Source organism: Jaculus jaculus, chromosome 13 (assembly GCF_020740685.1).
Source record: "Jaculus jaculus isolate mJacJac1 chromosome 13, mJacJac1.mat.Y.cur, whole genome shotgun sequence".
NCBI classification, from domain to species: domain Eukaryota; kingdom Metazoa; phylum Chordata; class Mammalia; order Rodentia; family Dipodidae; genus Jaculus; species Jaculus jaculus.
The window spans coordinates 15,694,306-15,719,119 of record NC_059114.1 but is presented as its reverse complement, the minus strand read 5'-3'; the positions used below and the strand labels follow the sequence as shown (position 1 = coordinate 15,719,119).

At 49.6% G+C, this 24,814-nt stretch overlaps 1 protein-coding gene across 2 annotated transcripts in view; it reads right to left on the bottom strand.

Annotated features, from left to right (window-relative positions):
* Positions 1 to 24,814, bottom strand: part of Gcn1 (GCN1 activator of EIF2AK4) — a 72,040-nt gene that overhangs the window by 1,022 nt on the left and 46,204 nt on the right. For both annotated transcript variants that reach the window (XM_004664139.2, XM_045132002.1), the window contains exons 37-57: positions 24,408 to 24,587; positions 21,483 to 21,703; positions 18,368 to 18,436; positions 18,030 to 18,168; positions 17,744 to 17,940; positions 17,464 to 17,606; positions 15,201 to 15,318; positions 14,874 to 15,089; positions 13,018 to 13,182; positions 10,999 to 11,160; positions 10,669 to 10,761; positions 10,342 to 10,485; positions 9,986 to 10,255; positions 8,956 to 9,069; positions 8,337 to 8,567; positions 7,378 to 7,571; positions 7,140 to 7,254; positions 4,394 to 4,490; positions 3,897 to 4,045; positions 3,338 to 3,445; positions 534 to 752 (exon numbers count right to left, since the gene is read on the bottom strand). In XM_004664139.2, the coding sequence (XP_004664196.2) occupies positions 534 to 752; positions 3,338 to 3,445; positions 3,897 to 4,045; positions 4,394 to 4,490; positions 7,140 to 7,254; positions 7,378 to 7,571; positions 8,337 to 8,567; positions 8,956 to 9,069; positions 9,986 to 10,255; positions 10,342 to 10,485; positions 10,669 to 10,761; positions 10,999 to 11,160; positions 13,018 to 13,182; positions 14,874 to 15,089; positions 15,201 to 15,318; positions 17,464 to 17,606; positions 17,744 to 17,940; positions 18,030 to 18,168; positions 18,368 to 18,436; positions 21,483 to 21,703; positions 24,408 to 24,587 (3,344 nt within the window). The remainder of the gene's footprint in view (positions 1 to 533; positions 753 to 3,337; positions 3,446 to 3,896; positions 4,046 to 4,393; positions 4,491 to 7,139; positions 7,255 to 7,377; positions 7,572 to 8,336; positions 8,568 to 8,955; positions 9,070 to 9,985; positions 10,256 to 10,341; positions 10,486 to 10,668; positions 10,762 to 10,998; positions 11,161 to 13,017; positions 13,183 to 14,873; positions 15,090 to 15,200; positions 15,319 to 17,463; positions 17,607 to 17,743; positions 17,941 to 18,029; positions 18,169 to 18,367; positions 18,437 to 21,482; positions 21,704 to 24,407; positions 24,588 to 24,814) is intronic.

Here is a 24,814-nt window from a genome sequence, read left to right as displayed (position 1 = left end):
GAAAGCCATGGAGGCAGAATATGCAAAAGAAGGGAATCAGATGGATCCAGGGACAGTTAAAAAAATGCTTCCCAGCTGGAGAGATGGCTTAACGGTTAAGGCATTTGCCTGCAAAGCCAGAGGACCCAAGTTCTATTCCCCCGGGCCCACATAAGCCAGATGCACAAAGGAGTGCATGCGTCTGGAGTTCATTTGCAGTGGCTGGAGGCCCTGGTGCACCCATTTAAAAAGAAAAAAGTTTCCTGAGCAAAGAGTGCCCAAGCAGTGCTTGTCACAGCTCTACAGGCTGCTGGGGACCTGGCAGGAACAGGGCACACACAGCTTTGGGCTTCCATGGGCTCTGCTAGAGCATGTGTTCAGGGGCTCTGGGAGATTTCTTTTAAGGGTTTTGCTGCTAAAAGAAGTCTGAGAAACACAGGCACTGCGTTCTCAGACACCAGGCAAGCCACCTGGGTCTAAACCACTGGGCTTTTAGTTTGACAGGACAAATGCCCAGGGAATGCCCTGCCAGGTAGTCTGGGTCAGACTCCCACCTGAAACAGCTCCTCGCCCTGCCTCATCTTTAGCAGGTTGACAATCGCCTGGTCACTGTAGGCCCTGACAACAGTGTTCTTATCCTTGGTGTTGTCAAGGAGGGCCTTCAGGATGGGCTTGATGGTCTGGGGCTCCAGGGGAGGCAGCGGGTCCTTATTCGCCCACCAGATCATCTTCTCAGCCACCAGCCTGATGTCACTGGATGGGTTCTGCAGACACTGTGTGAGAAATACAGATAGGAGCAGCTAGTCTACTTCTCAAAGACCAGATTCCCAGGACCAACATTCTCCCTTCACGATGGACACTAAGCACACTGCTCCCTGCTGATGCCATTTTGTCCCCGACCCTGGGGGTCTCGGCAGGTGCCTGCCTCCCCACCTCATTCGGTGCTGCCCTCCCTCTGGCCCACATGAGGCTCCCACTTCCTCACAGACCACACTCCTTCCTGCATTCTTGGCTTGTTCTCTCCTTCAGATGTCTCCCTAACCGCATTATCTGAATCTGAGCCTTCCCCGGAGGCTCCCAGGAGTTTGACTGCCTTATTCATCTCTGCTCCTTCAGGGTGCAGCCCAGCAGAGCGCACAGTGGAGTTAAGGGCTAGTGAACAAACGAATGCACACTGGTCACTCACTCACATCCCACCTAATCAGGCTCCTTGGGAAGTCTCAGCAGGGGCCTGGCTGCAGAGGAACCTCCTCACTCAGAGTAAGGTCCAAAAACAGCAGTGTTAGAACTGCCTAGAAGTTGGTTAAAGAGCAGTCTCCAGCATGATCCGATCCCACGAAAATGCCAAAGCTCGTTCTTGTTTCTGTGCTTGTTAATGTTTAAAAACTCTATCACGGGCTGGAGAAATAGCTTAGCGGTTAAGCGCTTGCTTGTGAAGCCAAAGGACCCGGTTTGAGGTTCGATTCCCCAGGACCCATGTTAGCCAGATGCACAAGGGGGCGCACACATCTGAAATTTGTTCGCAGTGGCTGGAGGCCCTAGTGCACCAATTCTCTCTCTCTCTCTCTCTCTCTCTCTCTCTCTCTCTCTCTCTCTCTCCTTTCTCTGTCGCTCTCAAATAAATAAAATTAAAAAAAATTTTTTTTTAAAACTCTATCACGAGGGCTGGAGAGATGGTTTAGCGGTTAGGCGCTTGCCTGTGAAGCCTAAGGACCCCGGTTACAGGCTCGGTTCCCCAGGACCCATGTTAACCAGATGCACAAGGGGGCAGTGGCTGGAGGCCCTGGCACACCCATTCTCTCTCTCTCTCTCTCTCTCTCTCTCTCTCTATCTGCCTCTTTCTGCTGCTCTCAAAATAAATTTAAAAAAAAAAAAAAACTATCATGAGCAGGAGAGTCCTGCTCTCAGATTCCTTGGCTTTTTTCTTCTTTTTAGGTTTCTGGGATTTTAGACAAGAGTCTCACTGTGTGGCACACACTGCAGCTGAGCTCACAATGCTCCTGCCTCTGCCTCCTATGTGCTGGGCTTTCAGGAGTGCAGCACTACATCAGGCTTTCTAGCTTCACTGACTAGGGCCTGGGACTTTCAAGAGGCACAGTACAAAATGCCATGCCAGCAAAGGGAGAGAGAAAGGACAGGAGCCTTGCTGAGATTCTGACCCAGGTGGGGCGTGGTGGCACATTTCTGATCATAGAACTTGGGAAGCAGAGGTAGGAGGATCACCAGTTTGAGGCCAAACTGAGGCTACATAGTGAATTCCAGGTCAGCCTGGGCTAGAGTTGAGACCCTACCAGGAGGGCAAAGGAGGGAGCGGAAAAAGATTTTGACTGAGGGCTGGGGAGACCGCTCAGTGGTAAAGGTGCTTGCTCGCAAAGCCGGATGGTCCAGATTCAATTCCCCAATACCCACATAAAGCCAGATAATAAAGTGGTGCATGTGTTTGGAGCCTGCTGCAATGGCAGGAGGCCTGGCGTGACCACACACAGACACACATAAGAAGAAGGGGGGGGGGAGAAAGGACAGAAGGAAGGAAGGGAAGAAGGGAGGGAAAAGGAAAGAAGGCAAAGGAAGAAAGACAGAAAGAAAAGAAAGAAGAATGAGTAGCCAGGTACGGCAGCGCATGCCTTTAATCCCAGCACTCAGTAGGCAGAAGTAGGCAGTTTGCCAAGAGTTTGAGGCTAGCCTTAGACTACACAGTGAATTCCAGGTCAAGCCTGGGCTAGAGTGAGACCCTACCTTGAAAACAACAACAACAAAAGGCGCCAGGCATGGTGGTGCATGCCTTTAATCCCAGCACTTGAGAGGCAAAGGTAGGAGGATTGCTATGAGTTGGAAGCTATCCTGAGACTACATAGTGAATTCCAGGACAACCTGGACTAGAACAAGACCCTACCTTGAAAAAAACAAAAACAAAAACAAAAAAAAGGGGGGGGGGCATTGAATAAATAAATAAAATTTTTTAAAAAGACAAACATAAATATTCCAATCCAGTTAAGCACATGTGTGTATTTCCCACACTCAAGAGGCCGAAGCAGAAGGATTGTGAGTTCACAATCAGCCTGGGCTATGGAGACAGGGAGATGAGAAGAAATTTCTTTGAACCCAGGTCTAACCCTAATTTTACAAAATCAGAGTGCCTAGAATCCTTGAAATAGCAGTTTTGAACTTGATTTGGGGTCACAAATTGGAGAATCTGACCAAAAGTTGGGTACACAACCTGAGGGGGAAAATGTTTGCACAAAGAAACCCTTTGCCTTGTGTTCCCGTAGGGTCCACAGAGTGTCTGTGGACACCTGTGGACAGTTCAACTGCTCCAGGCCACACTCCAGAGTACTCTGGCCATGGGCCTTCTACTCACCTTAATGAACAGGTTGGAGAGTTTAGGTGGCAACTGTCCACCTCCCGTCTCAATGTGGTACTTCATCAGGAAGCCCATGGCCCGGACCCCACTCACAGCAATGGGGATCTGTGGAGAAAAGGAAGAGCCAGATAGGATGAGGCATCCTACTCCTTCCTTGGAGCAGCAGAGACTGATGAGGACCCTTCGCTGCCCATCTCATCCCATACTATTTCATACCCAAGGCTCCACAGCTCTGCTCTCATTCTGACCAGTGCCCTGCAGGGGCAGAAGGGCAAAGTCACTGGCTTCCGGGAACAGAGGGGCATCCGAGACCTGACTAAGAGGAGACCTCCACTTTCAACGCAAAGCCTGCATTGTTTAGATGATGAAACGGGAGACCAAAGGGTTCGACACTGGCCCAGGACCTAGCAGGTTAGCAGCCAGGGTAAACTAGAAGCCAGGCTCTGAACACCTGGCTGGAGACATCTTCCAGTTCCGGGCTGGCAAAGCAAAGCAACAGCTGTGGAGATAAGGTGACGGAAGGGGGAGTACTGGACTGGCTGCCAAAAGGCCTTACCCTGTCTGCCACAGCACTGCTGAGGATCATGTCCTGAACCTCACTGCTGTATCTGCCTGTACAGAGCCTGCTGGGAGCCACATTCACAGCCACGGACAGCGCCAGGCTCCGGCCATGCCGAACCATCCAGTCAATGCCAGACACGTCCGCTGGGTGGAAGGACACAACACAAGGTCAGCTGGCTTTTCACAGAACACGCTCCCTGGAGTCCTGGGTTCAGTGGAAACAGCAGGCCGTGCTGTGCACGACCTCCCTGCTATGCTCCCCGGGGCGGCAGAGAGGCCTCTCAACTGCTGCCGGCTTGCAGCTATGTTCCTGGAGCAGCAGTACTCCGGGATACCGGAGCACTGGCAACTCCAGTCTGTTTTAGCAGCTGGACTCCCAAGGAATAAGGCTGTCCAGGAGCTCCAAGATCCTTGGAAGGGAAGGAGACAAGTGCCCAGGACCTCTCCCTGAAGGCCAAGTCCCAGAAAGGAGCTCCCCGTGTGGAGACCTACCCAGCAGGCACTGCTGAAGGACGGTGTTGAGCTCTTCTTCTGCCAAAAAGGCGCACAGCTCTCCAAGGCACCCAGCCGAGGAGATCCGAGTGTTGTCCTGATCGAGAAGAAGGGGAGTGATGGATGAGGTGGTGCGGACAACACTGTCAGCACCTCAGGGATGAGGGCGAGAAGCAGCAGGGAAGACTCATCAGCTCAAAGCACTAAGGCCATTCTCAACGTCAGGCACGCATGCTCCCAGCACCAGACCGGGACTGCCGTTCACTGCAACTGCCACTTGGTGAGGAGTCAAAGGTTACACCCAGCACTTCGCTTAGCTACAGAAAGAAGACCCCTGCGTGTGCCTATGGTAACGTCGACACAACAGCAGTTATAACTGTATTTATGTAGCACCTTCTGCTCAGGAAGTCTGAACGCTTTACGTTTAGCATCTCAGCGACTAGCAACTGCCCGGGTGAGATAAAAGGGGCAGAGCTGGAGAGACCCCAGCACAGACAGGGGGCCGCCCGCAAAGACAGCTGAAAGCAAGCACTCTGAGCTCCTTTCTCCTCAGACCTTGTGCTCAGACGAGCCCTGCTGACCTGCTGCCAGTGTCCTGCTGGCACTCAATGACGGGGCTTGTCTTTGACAGCCGAACTGAAGCCACTAGTCATCACGGGGAAGACAGGGAAAGGTCCCCCCCAACACACTTAATTTTTGGCAGTGCTGGTAATGGTACTAATGGCCTTGCATACAGAGATACATCTACCACCTTAAGGCCATCAAGACCACATATACGAAGGCTCCTCACTTGCCCCTGGTCACCCTATTCTGAATACCACGGGAGGGGATTCCAAATTATGCGACCTTTTATTAGTAGGTGCTGCGTCCCCCTAAACCAGCTAACTTCAGACTCAACAACCTAAAGGCAAGCTAATTTCAGGCTGGCCCCGAGTGCCACCTTCAACCCAAGCAGGATGAACTACCAGTAGTTTGGGCTTCTGAGTTCCAAGCAAACCCTAGGTGCCAAGCAAGGTGCAAGTTGGCTCACCCACTCTCTCCTACATGAGCTATTTCTGTTCTGCTGTGGTGAAATGCAAATTTGTTTAAATACTAACTTTTGCTTACACTGTGTAGGCTATGACCAAAAAAGGACGGGCACTCCCACATGTACCCATGGAGAGGCCAGGGCTGCGGTCAGGGGCAGGCACTCCTGCGTGCACCCACAGAGAGACAGGGGCTGTGGTCAGAGGGAGGAGGCTCCTGGAGATCAGAACCACACCTGCTGAGCCATGAAAAGAGCATGGCAACAATGCCACACACAGGGAGATAAAAATGACATGAGCCAGGCATGGTTCATAGCACCATGTCATGTCATGGTTCACTCCTGTGCTCTCAGCATTAGAGAGGCTGAGGCAGGAAGATCACAAAGCTGAAGCCAGCTTGGACCACATAGTGAGAACTTGTCTCAAAACAACAACAAAAACCACACACAAGGGCTGCGGGTGTAATACGCAATGCAGTGGTAGGACACTTGTCTTAACAGGCACGGGGGTCTGCTTTCAATCCACTGCACCACAGCAAACGAGCAAAGGCCCACAAACCAAAGGCCCCCTCTCCTGAGATCCCTCCTACGAGGCAAGCTTCTGCAGCAGAGGGCTGTCCAAGACAGGGAAACAGGTCCTGCTAACCCGCCCCAGTGCTAGGCAGCCGATGGGACGTTAGCAAGTGCTCCCAGAATCAGCAGGGCTAAGGAAATGGACGCAACCAGAAGTAGCAGGGCCCAGATTCTGTTTTTACTCTACAACTTGATAAAAAAAAAAAAAAAAGTGTGGCTCTAAGACTACTCAGACCTTCACACAGGCATATGCCAGAGACAGTTAGTTCACTGCACAAGACAAAGTTTCCTGAGGTCAGTAACTATAAGCCCTGACATGGCTGGCGGTGGCCCTTAGCTCTGCAAATGTTTCCAGAACCAATGAATAAACCTGTGTTGTTTTGGGGTTTTTTTGGGGGGGTAGATTTGGTTTTTGGTTTTTCAATGTAGGGTTTCTCTCTAGCCCAGGCTGACCTGGAATTCACTATGTAGTCTCAGGCTGGCCTTGAACTCACAGCAATCCTCCTACCTCTGCCTCCTGACTGCTGGGATTAAAGGTGTGCGCCACCACACCCAACTCTATTTGTCTTATAAAGAGGGAAACGAAGAGCACAGAGGTAAAGTGATTTAATTAATTTTTATTTATTTATTTGAGAGAGACAAAGAGGCAGAGAAAGAATGAATACGAGTGTACCATGGCCTCCTGCCACTGTAAATGAATTCTAGATGTATGCGCCACCTTGTGTATCTGGATTTACGTGGGTCCAGGGGAATCAAACCTGGGTTCTTTGGCTTTGTAGGCAAGCGCCTGACGGCTCAACCATCCCTCCACCCTAGAGTAATTAATATCAGATCTATCGGGCTGGGGGTGTAGGTCAGTGGTACAGCCCATGCTTGACATGCACAAGGCCCTAGCTTGATCCCCAGTACAAGCAAAAAATAAAGGGGTGGGGGTGATGGGGAATAGAACAAACCAGAATCACCAGTATCAATAATGCCTCCCGAGTACCTCCAACCCCAGCAACCAGGTAAACTGGAGAGAGCTAAGTGCAGGAACGAATACTCCTGGCCAGCTGGTGGCTAAATCGAATTCACAAGACAATGCAGAGCAGATGACCAAAGATAGAAGATGAGAGAAACAGTGGAATTCCCAGTCAGCCACAGCCATACCTCATCGTGTCCCAGCATGCTCAGCAGGAGCGAGACAATGTTTTTCCGGATGGCAGCATCCACTTTGGCGCCCGCTCCCTGAATCACAAACCTCAGAGCCTGCAGCATGGTGTCCCTACGGAACCAATGCACTGACTTAGCCTGGCCCTCCCCGCCCCGCCCCCTGCCGCCTGCGCAGACACACGGAGCGGCTGCCTGGCCTCCTGGAGGTCACGGCACTTCAGTGGCAGCACCTCACCTGATACCGGGGTCTTCCATGACACGAATGCCATTGAGCAGCTCCGTGAAGAGAGGGTCCACCTTGGTGTGGATGGAAATCAGTTTTCCCAGGGCATCAGCGGCCTTTAGGCGCACACCTCGGTTGGAATCCTGCAGGGCTTTGGTAAAGGTGGTCTGTAGCTGGGGCAGGAAGGGCTTCAGGGCAATTCCAACCTGTGGGAGATACCCATCACTGAGAATCATGGCCGTTCACAGATGCCAAGGTCACAGCGCATTGCAAACATGAATGAATGCACACCACAACAAAGTGGCCAAGCTTGGAGACATGGGCAGAGATGAAACAGCCCACACAGAGAAGAGTCAAGTGCACACAGGTTCTGCTCAGTCTCTTTGTCCATCTTCAGCATCCTTCGTCACACTGGGAGGAGGTGGAGAGCATGGTGGCAGTGACAGCGACCACCGAGGATGCCGTCTTGTTGCCTGTCAGGCTTAGCTCAGTGGTGCTCCACCCACAGGGACAAGCAATGCTTTCTCTAAATCCATCAAACAGCAGGGCAGCTGAGCATGGCGGTGCATGCCTTTAATACAGCACTTGACAGGCACAGGTAGGAGGATCGCTATGAGTTCAAGGCCACCCTAAGACTCCAGAGACCCTACCTCGAAAAACCAAAAACAAAACAAAAACAAAAAAACAAAAACAAAAACAAAAACAAAAACAAAAACAGGGCAGGGCAGGCATGTCACGGGTCTTAGAGGTGAAGAAGGCAACTCAAAGGGTGCCTGGCTCTCCCACTGGCCCCTGGGTGCACAGCTATTAGCAGAAGGCTTGACACTGGACCACAGTACAGCAACTCCCTCTGCTTAGGTTTCTCCACTATCTATAAAGCTACTGCCACAGGATACCTCATGTTGGTTGGCAAACAGATTGGTTCTCCAGGATCTAAATGGACAAACAAAACAAACTCTAGAGTCACTTACCTTGGCCAGCAAGAGGCTGAGTGTCTCCAGCAAAGCTGCCTTCACGTTCCAGCTGAAACGGTCCCCAAGGATACGGATCAGAGGACCAGTGATGCTGACCACAGAGGGCCGCAGGGCGTCAGCTGACGTCAGGCGGATCACCAAGCCCAGTGCCTTGGCGGCTTCTTCCTTCTGCTCGGGGCTGCCTGTGAGGACTCCTTCCCGCAGCACTGGAAGGATGGAGGTTACGCCCTGACAAAAGAACCACAGCTGAGGGTCCAGTCCCTCAGGCCCTACGCCCATGTCTCTCACCCCAAGCAGGACACTCCAAACAGCCATCCTCTCACCAATCAATGGGAGGTAGTGGGCTGTACCAGGGTCACAGTCAAGAAGATACGACTTGACGACAGGGCCCCAACAGGCCAACAAAAGAGGTAACATGCACTATCGCCACCTCTGTGACCTACCTGCTCTGCCTGTGGTGGCGTCCCAGCTTAAAACAAGACAGCCTGAACCCTGTCCTTATCTGACCCCCATGGCAGAGGCACACTGCACCTCTGAAGGCGTTCAAGAGCGCACAGGTCGGGAAGTGAGAGACTGGCCGCTGCGTACACCCAGACCACCAGGCCCTGTGGCTCACCTTCTTCGGGAGGCAGAAGCCCGGCACATGTTCCCCTTTGCTCTCGTTGCCTATGTACCGGATTTCCTTGTGCAGCTCCTCTATCAGCGCCAGCTGGTTAGCAGCATCCAGCTTCTGTGGGATCCAAGAAGGGCAGCAGTGAGGTTCAGCCACCCTCTCAAGACATGGGCTGAGACGAGACAGACAAGACTGGGCAAAAGCAGCTTAGCACTGAAGCTCAGTGGCAGACGCACCTAGCTTTATGCGGGCACTGAGGAGCCAAACCCAAGCCAGCAGTTACAATCCAGTGACTTAAACTGCTGAGCTGTCTCCCCAGCCACCACAACCTATTCTTATAAACATCTGGAGTTTAAAAACTGCACGGTGACACAAACCTGTAGTCCCAGCACTTGGGAGGCTAAGGCGGGGGCATCACTTGAACCTAGGAGACCAGACTGGACAATACATTAAGACCTCAACTCAAAAACAAACAAAATCCATGGGCTGGGGAGATGGCTCAGCAGTTAAAGGTGCTTCCTTGCAAGCCCGAGTGCTGAGGTTCAATTCCCCGGACCCACATACAGCCAGATGCACAAAGTGGCACATCCAGGTAGAGCTCATTTGCATAGGCTGAAGGCCCTGGCATGCCTAGTTCTGTTTCTCTCTGGGATTGAGACTGGGGAGATGGCTCAGCAGGCATCAGAGTGCTTGCTGCTCCAACTGCAGGACCTGAGTCAGATCCCAGCACTCACGCAGAAAACCACACAAGGTCATGCATGACTGCAATCCCTGTCCAGGGTGGGGGAGGAGTAGAGCCTTGCTGGCTTCCTGGACAGCCGGCCTAACTGAAGAACAAGGAGTTCAAGGTTCAACAAGAGAATCCTCCCAGGGAAATAATGTGGAAGAGGGACAGAAGCAGACACAGCTGATGTCTCCCTCTTACCTGCATCCATGCGAAGGTCACATGCATTTGCATGTAACCGCACACACTACATGCACAGACACACCTAAGAAGCAAGAAAGCTGGTTATGGAGCCAGCAGTCCCCTCACCTTGGTGATGGCATTCAGGGCATCCCAGCTCTCCTCCAGAACCACAGGACTGGAGTCGTTGAAGAGGCGGATCAGGCCGGAGACCAGGCTCCGCAGGTGGCTGGTGTAGTCAGCCTTGGAGCGGGAGCAGTAGATGCTGAGGATGACGGCAGCAGCCTGCCTCATGCCCACCTCAGGACTACGAGTGGCTTCCAACAGATCCTCAATGATGATCCGGTGCCCAGTGTCATCCTCTACAGAGAGGATCACAGCCTGACAATTGGCCATCTCCTGAAAACCACAGGGGATGTGGGTGCTGAGTCTGGATGACTGCCTCAGGGCAAGGCAGAATGATGTAACAAGACTGTCTTACTTACCAGCTGCTCCTCTGGAGTCCCAAGTTTCTCCTTTAGGGCCAACATGACTGCTGGAAGGATCACACCAAGATGCCGGGTAAGAGCGTCCCCTGCCACGGACGACAGGAAAGCCAGCACCCGGGTATTGACGGGTGGTGTTGTCAGCTGGGGGATGATGAGCAACAACGTGATGGGGACATATGGACTCAGAGCCACAACCTACTCCCACACACCTCAAAGGGCAAAAGGAGCACACAGGCTGCACCTCCCTGAGCCCATCAGGCCCCCGTGTCTACGTTCAGAAGTGTCTCTGGGGCCTGCAGGCATTTGCCATGCATTGGAATTTACCTTGGGCACAAGGTAGGGCAGCACCACACGACTCTTAATGGCCATGACTTGCTTCAGACCATCCAAGGCAAATTCTGACACCTCCTCCTCGTCCTGCAGAGGGGCATTAAGGACAATCCTGAGGGGCTGGCTCCCCCACATCCTTGCCCCCCACCCCCGCTGTAAAAACACTTGCGGACTGCCCAGGGAGAAGCACAAAGCCAAATCCTATCTTGCCGCACCCACTTCCTCTAGAGAGCTCACACCGTCACTGGCTTGGCAGACTCGCCCCTGCATTTTGCTGCTGCCCAGGCCGTGAAGGCACACTGGCAGGCGCGTGGGTCCACTCACCAGCTGCTTCAGTAAAAACGGGAGGATATCCTCCAGAGCCTGGTGGCCAATGGTGGAGTGCAGCTGCTCAAAGGTCTTGGCTGCCGCCTCTCGAACCTCCTCCAAGGGGTCACACAAAGCCTTCCTTGCAGTGGGCACGAGGGACTCAGAGAAATACAGCACCTAAAACAGCACCGGCCCAGCTAAGCCCATACAAAACGGCTCCCGAGGGAGAAGCAGGCTGGGGGCTCCAACCCGGCCAGGCACAACTCACGCTCCTGGACTTTTTACATTAATTCATAAAGTGACAATACCTAAGTAAAAAAAGTCAGAGAACACATGATACACCCCCAAAGGAGCCCTCACCCGATTTACTAAGAGATCCAGTGATCCAAGTAAGTTCTCAGCCCTCCCCTTCTCCTGCAGTGGTTCTGACCTCCCATGGTGGGGCATGAAGATCTAGCCCCTCCCCCAGACTGTCTGGTTCACCTTCCTGGAAATCTCAGTCCTCCAGGCCCCAGCGCCAAACCCAAACCCCTCCTCCCCTACAAAGTCATCAGTCTCCAACAGACCCAGTGATAGCTCTGCTCCTTGAGTCACTAGTTCCACCACAGCAAAGCTCATTCTGAATTCGGCTGACAGGCTGATGTGCCAGCCAGACTCAGTAACTTCTCAATTATTCACAACTCTTGGGTGACAGAGTTTCTTTTGCTTCTTTGCTTTACACTGACACACAAGAGAAGAGGGATTCGGTACACCAGATTACAATCCTCAGGCTAAGCAACTGGCTGCTGCTGACATTTCTAAATGGCCATCCACTTACTTCTGTACTGTCCTCCAACTTGACTCTCCAATTAACTGCTCCCTAGCAGTGTTTCAAGGATCAATGAATGACTTCAGAAAGTAAGGTCGAGTCTTAGCAATCAAGTGCTCTAAACCCCTTGAATGTTGCTGCTATGGAAACAGAACGAATGCCAGACAATACATTTCCACCCACTGGGTACTTAAACTCTTCTTAGGATGAGTGCACATGCCTTCCACCCCCTGCCACTCGTTTGCATACACACATGCCTTTCCCGCTAAGGAGACACCACATATTTTTAACCTAATTGGTAAAGTGACATGAAAGAAATTCATCTACAGCAACCTTAAAAGTGGTGAGTTGGGCTAGAGAGATGGCTCAGCAGTTAAGGCATTTGCCTGCAAAGCCTAATGACTAGGGCTCAGTCCCCCAGTACTCAAATAAACCAGATGCACAAAGCAGTGAATACAACTGGAGTTTGTTTGCAGTAACTAGAGGCCCTGGTGTATTCATTTTCTTTCCTTCCCTCCCCATTCTCTCTCCTTGCAAATAAATAATTTTTTTTGAAAGATGAGCTGGAGATTGCTTAGTGGTTAAGGTGCTTTCCTACAGAGCCTAATGACCAGAGTTCAATTCCCCAGTACCCACGTAAGCCAGATGCACAAGGTGCCACATGCATATAGAGTTCATTTGCAGTGGCTGGAGGCCGTGGTGCACCCATACTCATTGTCTGTCTCTATCTGTATCTTTCTGTTTGCAAATCAATAAATAAAATATTATTGAAAAGTTTAATGGCTGGAGAGATGGCTTAGCAGTTAAGGAGTTTGCCTGCAAAGCCAAAGGACCCAGGTTCGATTCCCCAGGATCCATGTTAGCCAGATGCACAAGGTGGCGTATGTGTCTGGAGTTCGTTTGCAGTGGCTGGAGGCCCTGCCGTGCACATTCTCTCTCTCAAATAAATAAAAATATTTTGAAAAAAAAAATTTTTTAATTTAAAGAAAGAGTGGTAAGAGTGATCTCCAGCTTCCAAACACCACTGGAGAAGGCCTCCTAACCACTTAGTGGTTAACCTGCAACACTGATAGTAAAGCCAAAAAGGAAGCAGTCCACTCATGGCCAGAGAAACCCTGCTGGCAGCAGTACCCGCCGCAAAGGCGCTCGCTCCCATAGGCACGCCTCCCGCGGCCCTCTGATCACCTGTAGGTACCTGGGCTGTGGGGCCTTGCAAAGATACTCACAGCATCCCGACTGGTGGACTTCATGATCTCACTGAGCCCGATGCATACGCCCTGCCTCTCATCGCTCTTCGGCGACCTCAGGCCTTCTTCAAGAATGGGGATGAGCTCGGGCAGGATTTTCTCCCCCAGCTTCCTGACGAGATCTCCCAGCGTCCTTGCTGCAATCTGTCAGTAGAGAGGAAGTCAGGACAGCGATCCCTGCGAAAAAGGTGGATCCTGGACAGCAACTGCAGAACAAGGGTCGAGATGCTCACAGGCCTTCCCCTTACTTCCACAGAGCCCCGGGGGAGACCAGGGAAAAGAACCCTGTCACTTGTGCGGTGGCTCATGCCTATAATCCCAGTCCTTGGGAGGCAGTGGGATTACTATGAGTTCAAGGCCACCCTGGGATACAGAGTGAGACTGTCTCAAAAAAGGACAACCAGCCCCTCCCCACCCCCAAGAAAAGCCCAATCTTTGAATGTAAGAGCCAAAGTAAGGGCACAACACCTTACAATGGCAACTGACCAGACAGAAATTGGCCTTGAGGGCTAGAGAAATGGTTTAGTGGATAAGTGTTTGCCTGTGAAGCCTAAGGACCCCAGTTCGAGGCTCAGTTCCCCAGGACCCACGTTAGCCAGATGCACAAGGGGGTGCACATGTCTGGAGTTCATTTGCAGTAGCTAGAAGCCCTGGTACACCCATTCTCTCTCTATCTCTCTCTGCCTCTTTCTCTGTCTCTCACTCTCAAATAAATAAATTAAAAGAAATTGGCCTTGATATCCATGACCTCGCAATGCCTAGCAATACCTTCACAAACCCTCATTAATGGAGAAAAAGACAATGACAACAGAATGAAAGAGAGACTAACAAAGAGAGGGAGGGGGTATGATGGAGAGTGGAGTTGTGGTGGGGAAAGCGGGGGGGGGGGGGGGGGGAGGGGGGGTGTGAATTATGGTTTATTGTCTCTAAGTATAGTTGTCAACAATAAAATTATATATTTTTAAAAAAGCCTTATCTCTGGGGCCATATATGATAGTCCAAGCCTATAATCCTAGTATTAGGGATGCTGAGGCAGGAGGATCATGAATTTGAAGCAAGCCTATATAGTCTCTACCAATTCATGTACACATAAAGCTGTGCCTCCTTCCCACAAAGCTACAGTCCCAAGAAAGGGCAGCACCTTATACAGGAACATACACTAGGCTGTATGCAGGTCAAGACAATTGCCATGACCAGTGAACACTTCTTCCTGTGTTCTGGCTGAAAAGAAGCTGAATCTGGAAGAAATGCTTTAAGGGAAAAAAAAAAAAAAAAAACCAAAAACATTTCCTCTGATGTTTCATGCAAGCCCTTTACTAAACCCTGTCTACTTCTCCTTATCACACAAGCCTGAAGCCCTGCTTGCTCCTCCTACATGTACTGAACATGGCATGCTCAGTCTTCACTGTGTGCCATGGTCCTGTCTACTGGGCCTTCTACCTATACCTCCTCAGCCGCTTAGTGCTTACCCATCTTTCATCTCCACACCACTTCTGAGAAGCATCTACTGACCCCTTACTAGGCCACAGGCCTTTATTATAAGCACACTTAGTGCAAGTACACTTGCATGTTACATCTTTCTGTGTGATTGTCTGATTAATATACATCTCATTAACCAAGACAAGGAAGGAGGCTGCCTTTCTTTTCCATCGTGTCCGCAGACAACATGGCTCTGCTTGGCACACAGTAAATATTTGTTGAATGACTAAACAACTGAATGTTCCTCTGTGACCACAGGGAACACTTGGGCCTCTCCCATGTTCTGCAGAACCAGCTCTCTGAGCTGACAGGAGCACTGAGGACTGCTGGGGCCCAGCGAAGCCCAGCAGACTTACCGTTCTCTTATCTGCACATGTGCTAGCCAGGAACCCCAGCAGGAGCCCAAAGAGAGTAGGCAGGATCTCCCGCAGGGTGCGGGGAGTGTTGGAGACCACGATCTTCCACACATGAAGCGAAGCCTGGCGCACCACCAGCTGGGTGTCTGAACGGCCCATGTAGAGCCCTGCCAGAACCCGGTTCCGTCGTTCAACCCCCAGGGCGGTGATGATTGCCTGCAAGCCACAGAAGGGGACAAGGCACAGGGTGGTGAAGGCTCTGGAGCACAGAAATTAGGACAGGCAATCCCATTACCAATGGAGGGGAAAGCAACACTAGTGCCCAACCTTGTTGGACTGAGCAGTTCCAAAGTTATCATCCTCAGAGGCAGTTTCTGTGGTCATCTTCCCAGTGACCCCTGAAATGTGGAACAGGAGATCCCCAAGGAGCTGAACAGAGCTGAACCTAAGAAAAAAGTCAAGAGCAGAGTCACAGAGCCTGAAGGAACAGGCCTGAGGTACAAACGGCACGATGCAGAAGACAGACTGGAAGGAAATACACCCAAAATATTCATCATGGTTATCATGGCACGGCAAAGTTAAAGGTAATTTTCATGTTTACACTTTCCCACATTTCCCAAGATTCCTACTAATGAACATGCTACTTTAAAGATGAAAAAAAGAAGGGTCAGGGCATACACAGCTCAGTGGTACAGCACTTGCCTAGTATGTACAAGGTCCTGGGTTAATAACCCTGCACCACACACAACAAAAAAAGATAAGCAATTTTAAAACCATGTGTGAGCTGGACGTGGTGACATACACCCATTATCCCAGCACTCCAAGGGCGGAGGTAGAGCATCATGAGTTTATAGCTAGCTTGGGCTATACAGTGAGTGTGAGGTCAGCCTGAGCTACATAGTGTGACCCTGTCTCAAAGAAAACAAAAACATAACATACACAAACATTCTATTACAGGGCTGGGGATGCCGCTCATTGATAGAGTGCTTGCCTAGCATGCAAAGCCCTGTATTTTTTCCCCAACACTGAATAAACCATGCATGGTAGGACAAGCCTTAAATTCTAATACTAGGGAAGTGGAGGCAGGAAGATCAGTTCAAGGTCATGCTCAGCTATACAGAGTTCAAAGCAGGCTGGAGAGATGGCTTAGCAGTTAAGGCGCATGCCTGCAAAGCCTAAGGATCCCGGTTCAATTTTCCAGGTCCCATGTAAGCCAGATGCACATGGTGGTGCATGCGTCTAGAGTTTGCAGTGGCCAGAGGCCCTGGCATGCCCATTCTCACTCTCACTCTGTCTGTCTCAAATTAATAAATTTTTTAAAAAATCTTTAAAAAATAGAGTTCAAAGAAAAAAAAAACACATTGTATGGATATGCTAAGATACTTTTTAACCAAACTCCAGTTTTTCAAATGATAAGCAATACTGGAGCTGGGGATAAATACAGCTCAGTGGTACAGCCCTTACCTAGAATGTGCAGTATTCTATCCCTAGCACTACCAAAAAGGCAGGTATGGTGATGCATGCCTTTAATCCCAGCACCCGGGGGGGGGGGGGGGGCGGGGGCAGAGGCAGAAGGATTGCTGTGAGTTGGAGGCCACCCTGACACTACATAGTGAATTCCAGGTCAGCCTGAGCTAGAGTGAGACCCTACCTCAGGATAAAAAAAAAAAAAAAAAAAAAAGCAAAAACAAAAAAACCCTGAAACAAACATCTTCTATATACACCTTAAGCACTTGACCAAATTCATTCTCTGAATAAATTCCTAGAAGTGGAGTTTCAAAATAAAAGAGTACTCACATTTAAAATCATTTTCTGGTGAAGGGGGGTTGTTTGTTTATTTATTTTTGAGATAAGTTCTGGCTCTATAGTCCTGGCTGCCTAAAACTTGCTATGTAGACCAGGCTGGCCTTGAATTCAGAGATCCATCCACCTGCCTCTGCCTCCCAAATGCTGGGACACAGGAGTGAGCCATCACACCCAGCAACATCTGAAGTCTTACTATCAACTGCAGGAGTGATTAAAGGACATTTTTTTAAAATTTTATTTATTTGAGAGCGACAGACACAGAGAGAAAGACAGATAGAGGGAGAGAGATAATGGGCGCGCCAGGGCTTCCAGCCTCTGCAAACGAACTCCAGACGCGCGTGCGCCCCCTTGTGCATCTGGCTAACGTGGGACCTGGGGAACAGAGCCTCGAACCAGGGTCCTTAGGCTTCACAGGAAAGCGCTTAACCACCAAGCCATCTCTCCAGCCCGATTAAAGGACATTTTACATGGGAATCATAGTAAAGACATGCTACAAAGCTGCACGTGGTGATCATGCCTGTGATCCCAGGACTTGGAAGGCTGAGGCAGGAGGATTCTATGAACAAGGCCATCCTGAGCTATATACCAAGTTCCAAGTCAGGGCAACTTGCTCTCACAAGCAAGCAAGAGTGCTACATGAAACCAGGGTAATAAAACGTCTGAAGTCAAGGGTCGGGAAAAGGTTGTGAGTTCTTAGTGACATTCTGCTATTAATTTCTCAAGCAGAATTCCCAAAATGGAAAGGTTGTGTGTGCCCACTGAACTTTTTGGTCTCATTTCTCACCGTATTCTCCAGAGGTCGTCAAAGAGACCTTGCTCAAGCTGGGGCAGCAGCAGTGCTATGGCCGTCTCGGCATACATGGAGATGACTCGCTGACCTGCACGCAGGGCAGTGTCACGCACAAACTCATTCTCATCAGCCAGAGCCTAGACATGCAGAGGACGGATCAGCCAGGGCTGCCTCCCGTGGGGTCCCAGACCAAAAGGAAATGGGGTTCACTGAAGAGCCATGGCAGCCTGTCCTGCTCATGTCCTCTCTCCTCAGCAGTGTCCCTGCTACCTACTTTGAGGATACAAGGGATGATGGGCCCCACATAAGGGGTGAACTTGTCCCCAAAGGTGATGGGCAGGTAGTTGAACATCATGATGTAGCCATCTCGGACATGAGGTGCAATGTCCACTTTGCTGGCTGTCGCCACGATTTCTGGCATCAGCTTCTCCAACTTCTCAACCCCCAAGCCAGCCATTACCTCAGCCAACCCTAAAGGACAGGAACAGAATGAACCGGCTGAATCTGAGGGTCCCTCAAGAGGATTTCCAATCTAGGCCCTGAGCCCACTGTGGTCTCACCTTGTGCAGCGCCTGAGCGATCCACGGAGCTCTGTTCAAAGGTCAGAGTCTCCATCAGCCATGGTAGCAAGTCCTCAAAGCATGACTCCCCCATGCCCTTCACCATGGCTCCCAGAGCCTTTGCAGATACTGTCCGCACCTGTCACGGAACAGGGAATGAGCCAGTGAAGAGATGCAGCTAAGGATGAGGCACCAACACAGAAGCAGAAAGAGCTCTTTGCCCTCTTCCCTGTGCCAGGCAGATACAAACGTGTCTTGGGGGAAATTTCCAGAACCAATTTTCCAGACAATGGGCTGAAACAGTGAACAAATCGTTCCCTTGCCCCTTGAGGACTTACCTCAGGCACAGGGTCCAAAAGCGAGGCTTTCAGGCCAGGAGTCACACTGGGCAAGTAGGGAGCCAAGTCCTACAACACAAGAAGCAATTTAGGCAGAGCCCCAACTTCTGCCTTCCCTGGCTTTGCTTTGTTGTAGACCCTGACGTCACCCTCCTGCCCACAGAGTACTCAGCAAAGCCCCAAGCATGAGCCTCTCAGCTCACAGAATAGCTACGGAACTGGATGGAGCTTTCCTTTGCCACTTCCTGGAAGGTACTGGTGAACTGTTCAGGGAAGCCCACCAAGGCCCCACCAGCCAGCACCAGAACCTCCCTACTGCTCTCTTGGGACCGAAGCCACCCAAACTCCTCTGCGCTGTCAGAATCTCACCATCATCTCTTCCTTCACCTCAAAAGGTTTCTTTCTCTCTCTTTTGGGATTTTTGAGGTAGGGTCCTGCTGTAGCCAGACAGACTTGGAATCTACTACGTAGTCTCAAGCTGGCCTCAAACTCACAGCAGTCCTCCTACCTCTGTCTCCTGAGTGCTGGGATTAAAGGTATGCACCACCATGCCTGGCTATTCTCATTTTGCAAGGTAGGATCTCTCACTTGAGCCCAGAGCTTGCCCACCCAACTAGTCTAGCTAACCAGCTTGCAACAGGAGTTCTGTCTCTGCTTCCTGAACACTGGGACAGCAGATTGCCTATTTCCCCAACGTGGCATTTACAAGGGTGATGGGATTTGAATTCTGATCCTCGCACTTGGATGGCAAGCATTTATCCATTGAGCCTTCTCCCTAGCTCCTGTAGGGAATCATTTCAAGTACTGCAACAGTCCTTACCATAGTTTTGTTGTTGTTGTTTGTTTGTTTGTTTTGTGTTAAAGAAAAGGGCTAGAGAGATGGCTCAGCAGTTAAGGAGTTTGCCTGCAAAGCCTAAGGGCCTGGGTTTGATTCTTCAGTACCCACATAAAACCATATGCATAAGGTGGCAAATGCATCTAGAGTTTGTTTGCAGTGGCTAGAGGCCCTGTGAGCTCATTCTCTATCTCCCTCCCTCCCTTTCTCTCTCTTTTTCCCCTCTCAATAAACCAGAAAACAAAAAAAGAAAGAAAGAAAGAAAGAAAAGAGGAGCTGGAGACATTGATGGTGTAGCAGTTAAGGCACTTGCTGGCAAAGCCAAGGGACACAGGTTCGATTTTAGTATCCACGTAAAGCCGGATGCATAAGGCAACGCATATGTCTAGAGTTCATTTACAGTGGCTAGAGGCTCTGGTGTGCCCATTCTCTCTCTCAAATAAATAAAACATATTAACAAAAAAGAAAAGAAAAACTTAGTACTATATGACCAGTGATAGAATTATTTAAGTCAAAGCTGGGCATGGTGCCACATGCCTTTAATCCCAGCACTTGGGAGGCAGAAATAGGAAGATCACTGAGTTCAGGCCCAGCCTGAGACTACATAGTTAATTTCAGGTCAGCCTGGGCTAGAGTGAGACCCTACCTTGAAAAACAAAAACAAAAACAAAAAAGAATTCTGTCATGGTACATAAACTTGTTGGAATATAATTACTACATACTACTAATAAAAAATCAGCTTTGAACTAACTTGTTATAACCTAGAAATAATGTTCAGGAATGTAATTTGGGGGGCAGGGGACAGAGGACAGGATCTTTCTATGTAGTCCTGGCAAGAACAGAACTTGCTACATAGACCAGGCTGTCCTCAGACTCTGGTGACCCTCCTGTCTCTACCTTCTGAGTGCTTAAAGGCATGTGCCACCATACCTGGCCAATAATATAATTAAAAAAATTTTTTTTGATTTTGTTTTTTTTTGGGGGGGGGAGGTAGGGTCTCATTCTACCCCAGGCTGACCTGGAATTCACTATGTAGTCTCAAGAGAGGCCTCGAACTCATGGTGAGACTCATACCTCTGCCTCCCAAGTGCTGGGATTAAAGGCATGTGCCACCACACCCAGCAAAAAAAAATTTTTCTTTTAATTTTAATTTATTTGAGGGGAGGCACGCCAGGGCTTCTAGCCACTACAAATGAACTCCAGACACATGAGCCATCATGCACATCTGGCTTACATGGATACTGGGGAATCAAACCTGGGCCCTTAGGCTTCACAGGCAAGCACCCTAACCACTAAACCATCTCTCCAGCCTTTTTATTTTATTTATTTATTTTTGGGTTTTCAAGGTAGGGTTTCACTCTAGCTCAGGCTGACCTGGAATTCACTATGTAGTCTCAGGGTGGCCTTGAACTCACAGCGATCCTCCTACCTCTGCCTCCCAAGTGCTGGGATTAAAGGTGTGCGGCACCATGCCTGGCTTCGGCCCTAATTTTTTATTTTTATTTTTGGTTTTTTGAAGTAGTGTCTCACTCTAGTCCGAGTTGACCTGGAATTCACTATGACAGTGTGGCCTTGAACTCATAGCAATCTTCCTACCTCTGCCTGCCAAGTGCTGGGATTAAAGGCCTGCACCACCACACCTGGAAGCCTTAGTTTTTTAAATGGAATGTAAAAAAATTAATAGTAATTGTTTTAGTGTTGGAAGAAGACTGTGGGCAAAACTTTTGTTGTTTTAGTTATTCACTTGAGAGAGTGAGAGAGAGGGAGGGAGAATGAATGAATGAATGTGAATGGGCGTGCCAGGGCCTCTATCCACTGCAAATGAACTCCAGAGGCATGCAACATTTTTTTGTTTTGCTTTGTTTTTTGTTTTTGAGGTAGGGTCTCACTCTGGTCCAGGCTGACCTGGAATTAACTATGTAGTCTCAGGGAGGCCTTTCAACTCACAGCAATCCTCCTACCTCTGCCTCCCAAGTGCTGGGATCAAAGGTGTGTGCCACCACGCCTGGCTTCATGCATCACTTTTTGCATGTGGCTTTCTGTGGGTACTGGAGAACTGAACCTGGGCTGTCAGGCTTTGCAAGCAACCACCTTTAACCACTACTGAGCCATCTCTCTTACAAGTAAAATATTTTAAAAAACAAATGAAAAACCATCATCAGTGTTGAACATCCCTCCACACCTGCTGTGGGTGGACTCCGCACCTGAAACCAGCACCTATCTATCTCCCCTTCTGTCCCACACCAACCGCATGGGCTGCAGGAATGGCTGAGCTGCTACCTTCTGGTCTGTCAAGGAGTACATGTTGCCAATAATCTGCGCCGCCATCTTCCGTGTGTCTGTAGAACGGTCCTGGAAGGCTCTTTGGACAATAGGCATGATGAGGGCTAGGGATGGGGCATCAATGAAGTGGACAAACTTGGTGTCCAGCAGGGTCTGCAGGCACTTCTGGGTCTTCCTCGATGGGTCCGTGAGGGCATCCAACAGGACTGGGGCAATGGCTGCAGGTACACACAGTAGAGAGGCCAGTTTGCACATGCCTCTGAGAAGAGACAGAAGCATGGGGTAAAGAGCAGGGAGACTGGGGTGACTCCTCCCTGAATCCCCACCCGTCACCAGCTGGGGAAGCCAGCCAGCCCGCCAAGAGCAACTCTTGCTCCACTAGCAGAAAAGGCAGGTCTGTGCGGAGATGGCAGCTGTCACCTCTGCACTGCACCCAGGACTACAATGGTTTCAGGGGGAGCTGAGCTACAGCCTTCGGGCCAAGCCTTCCCAGCACTTCTTCTTAGACAACAGGAACTTGACTATGGAACCAACAATCAAATGGTGGTTTGATTAAAAAAAAAAAAGTTTTAAGACATTGAAAAGCCCTTAAGCCAGGGGTGAAAATAAAGTATACAGTGCTAAAAGCAGCCAGGATCATTGATAAAATGACTGATCGAAACTCAGCATTGGGCTGGAGGAATGGCTTAGCGGTTCAGGCACTTGCTTTCAAAGCCAAATGAGCCAGGTTAGATTCCTCAGGTCCCGTAAGCCAGATGTACAACAAGGCACATGCCTCTGGAGTTCGTCTGCAGTGTCTAGAGGCCCTGGTGTGCCCATTCTCTCTCTTTCTCTCTCTCTCTGAAATAAAGTTTTCAAAAAACATTTGTTAACATTTATTTGAGAGAGAGAAAGCAGATAGGTGTGCCCATACACACATACATGCACACACACACACACACACACACACACACACACACAGCAATACATAAATAATTTTATTTTTAAAACCACAATGTGGGCTGGAGAGATGGTTGAGTGGTTAAAGGCACTTAACCTGCAAAGCCAAAGGACCCAGATTTGATTTTCTAGGACCCATGTTAAGCCACAGGCACAAGGTAGCACATGTATCTGGAGTTGTCTGCCGTGGCTGGAGGAAATGGCATGCCCATTCTCTTTCTCTCTCATAAATACATAAATTAAATTAAAACACACACACACACACACACACACACATACACACAATACAATGCTACTCACTCCCACTAGAAAGGCTATAAGCAAAAAGAAACAAACAAGTGTAGGTAACTGAAACCCTTATACATTGCTGTTGGAAATGTCAAATCGTAATTTTTAGATTAAAAAGATGCATTGGGCATGGTGATTCATGCTTATAATACCGGCACTGGAAAGGGAGTCAAGAAGACTGCCCCAAGTTCAAGGCCAGCCTGGGCTACACATAGTGAGACCCTGCCTAAAAAAAGAAAAGAAAAAAAAAATACTATTTTTTCTTAATATCACTAAATTTTGTGTTTTAGAGAAGTGTGCTCTAATCTCCAGTTATGAAAATGATTGTGAATTCCTTTCTATAGCTTGATACGTTTATTTTTGTTTTATTTATCCATTTTGAGAGAGCAAGTGAGAGACAGAGGGATGGGGGGGGAATGGGCGCGCCAGGGCCTCCAGCCACTGCAAACGACTCCAGACACCAGACAGGTGCAACCCTTGTGCATCTGGCTAATGTGGGTCTTGGAGAATCGAACGGGGATCCTTTGGCCTTGCAGGCAAACACCTTAACCACTAAGCCATCTCTCCAGCCCGAGTTTTATACATTTTTGCCTTATATTTGAGGCAACTAAATTTAGTATTGCTGGGGCTGGGGAGATGGCTCAGTGGTTAAAGGTGCTTGCTCCACAAGCTGCCAAATGGAATTTGGATCTTCAACACCTATGTAAAAAGCCAGACACAAAGCTGGGCACGGTGGTGCACATCTTTAATCCCAGCACTCAGGAGGCAGAGGTAGGAGGATCGCCATGAGTTCAAGGCCATCCTGAGACTACATAGTGAATTCCCGGTCAGTCTGGGCTAGAGTGAGACTCTACCTCAAAAAACCAAAAAAAAATAAAAACCCACAACCCCAAAACAACAACAACTTAGAACCACTCTATCTTTTTATTTATTTATTTGACAGAGAAAGAGGGAGAGAGAGAGAGACAGACAGACAGAATGGTGCACCAGGACATCCAACCACTGCAAACTCCAGACGCATGCACCCCCTTGTGCATCTGGCTAACATGGGTCCTGGGGAATCGAGCCTGGGTCCTTTGGCTTTGTAGGCAAATGCCTTAACTGCTAAGCCATTTCTCCAGCTCCGCTCTATCATTTTAGAGAACACTCTTCTCTCTATATAACAGCCCTCTTTTTTCCCAAAGAAAGCTCTTTTTACAGGAATGAAGGGAAACTAAAAAACAAAACAAAAAAACAGCCCTCTACCTACTTACCTCTCAGCAAAAAGAAATCTGAGGGCTAGAGAGATGACTTAGCACTTAAGGCACTTGCCTGCAAAGCCTGAGAACAAATGCTCCAATCTCCAGGTCCCATGCAGGCCAGATGTACAGTGACACAGGCATGCACACAAGGGGGTGCATGCACCTCGAGTTCGTTTGCAGCGTCTGAAGGCCCTGGCACACCCATTCTCTCTTCTCTGTCTCTTTCTCTCTCTGCACCTCTTTCTTTCTTAAATAAATTTAATTAAAAAAAAAAAAAAAAGCTGGGCCTAATGGCACATGCCTGTAACACTAAGACTTGTGGGTGTGCACCTTTCATCCTAGAACTCAGGAGGCAGAGGTAAGAGGTAAGAGAACCATGAGTTCAAGGCCACCCTGAGACTACATCATAAACTCCAGGTCAGCTTGAGCAAGGGTCCTCATGGGAGAAGCATACCCAGAATCTCGGGGTTCCTGATGACAGAGCCAATCTGCCTGAGTGCTTGCTGTCCAGCCTTCTGCACTTTGACATGGGAGTCAGTCAGCACCTCCGTGAGCTTGGGCACAATGTTTGGTAGGCAAGATGACAACTGTTTGGGTGCACAATATGCCATTGCCCCAAGCAGCTCTACTGACCCTACAGACAGAAAACAGAAGGTATGTGTCCAGCATGGAATCACTTAGCACCGTCACTTGTCATTCAGCAAGCTGGCCCACACAGGAGGGCAAAGAAAGCAAAGGCTCCAAAGGCCTGCTCAGCCATGGGATCCCTGGGAAGGGGCAGGTGATATGAGGCAAACAGGTACAGGATGGGGGACATAGCTTAGTCCTGTGGGTGACACAGGTGATATACTTAATCTCACT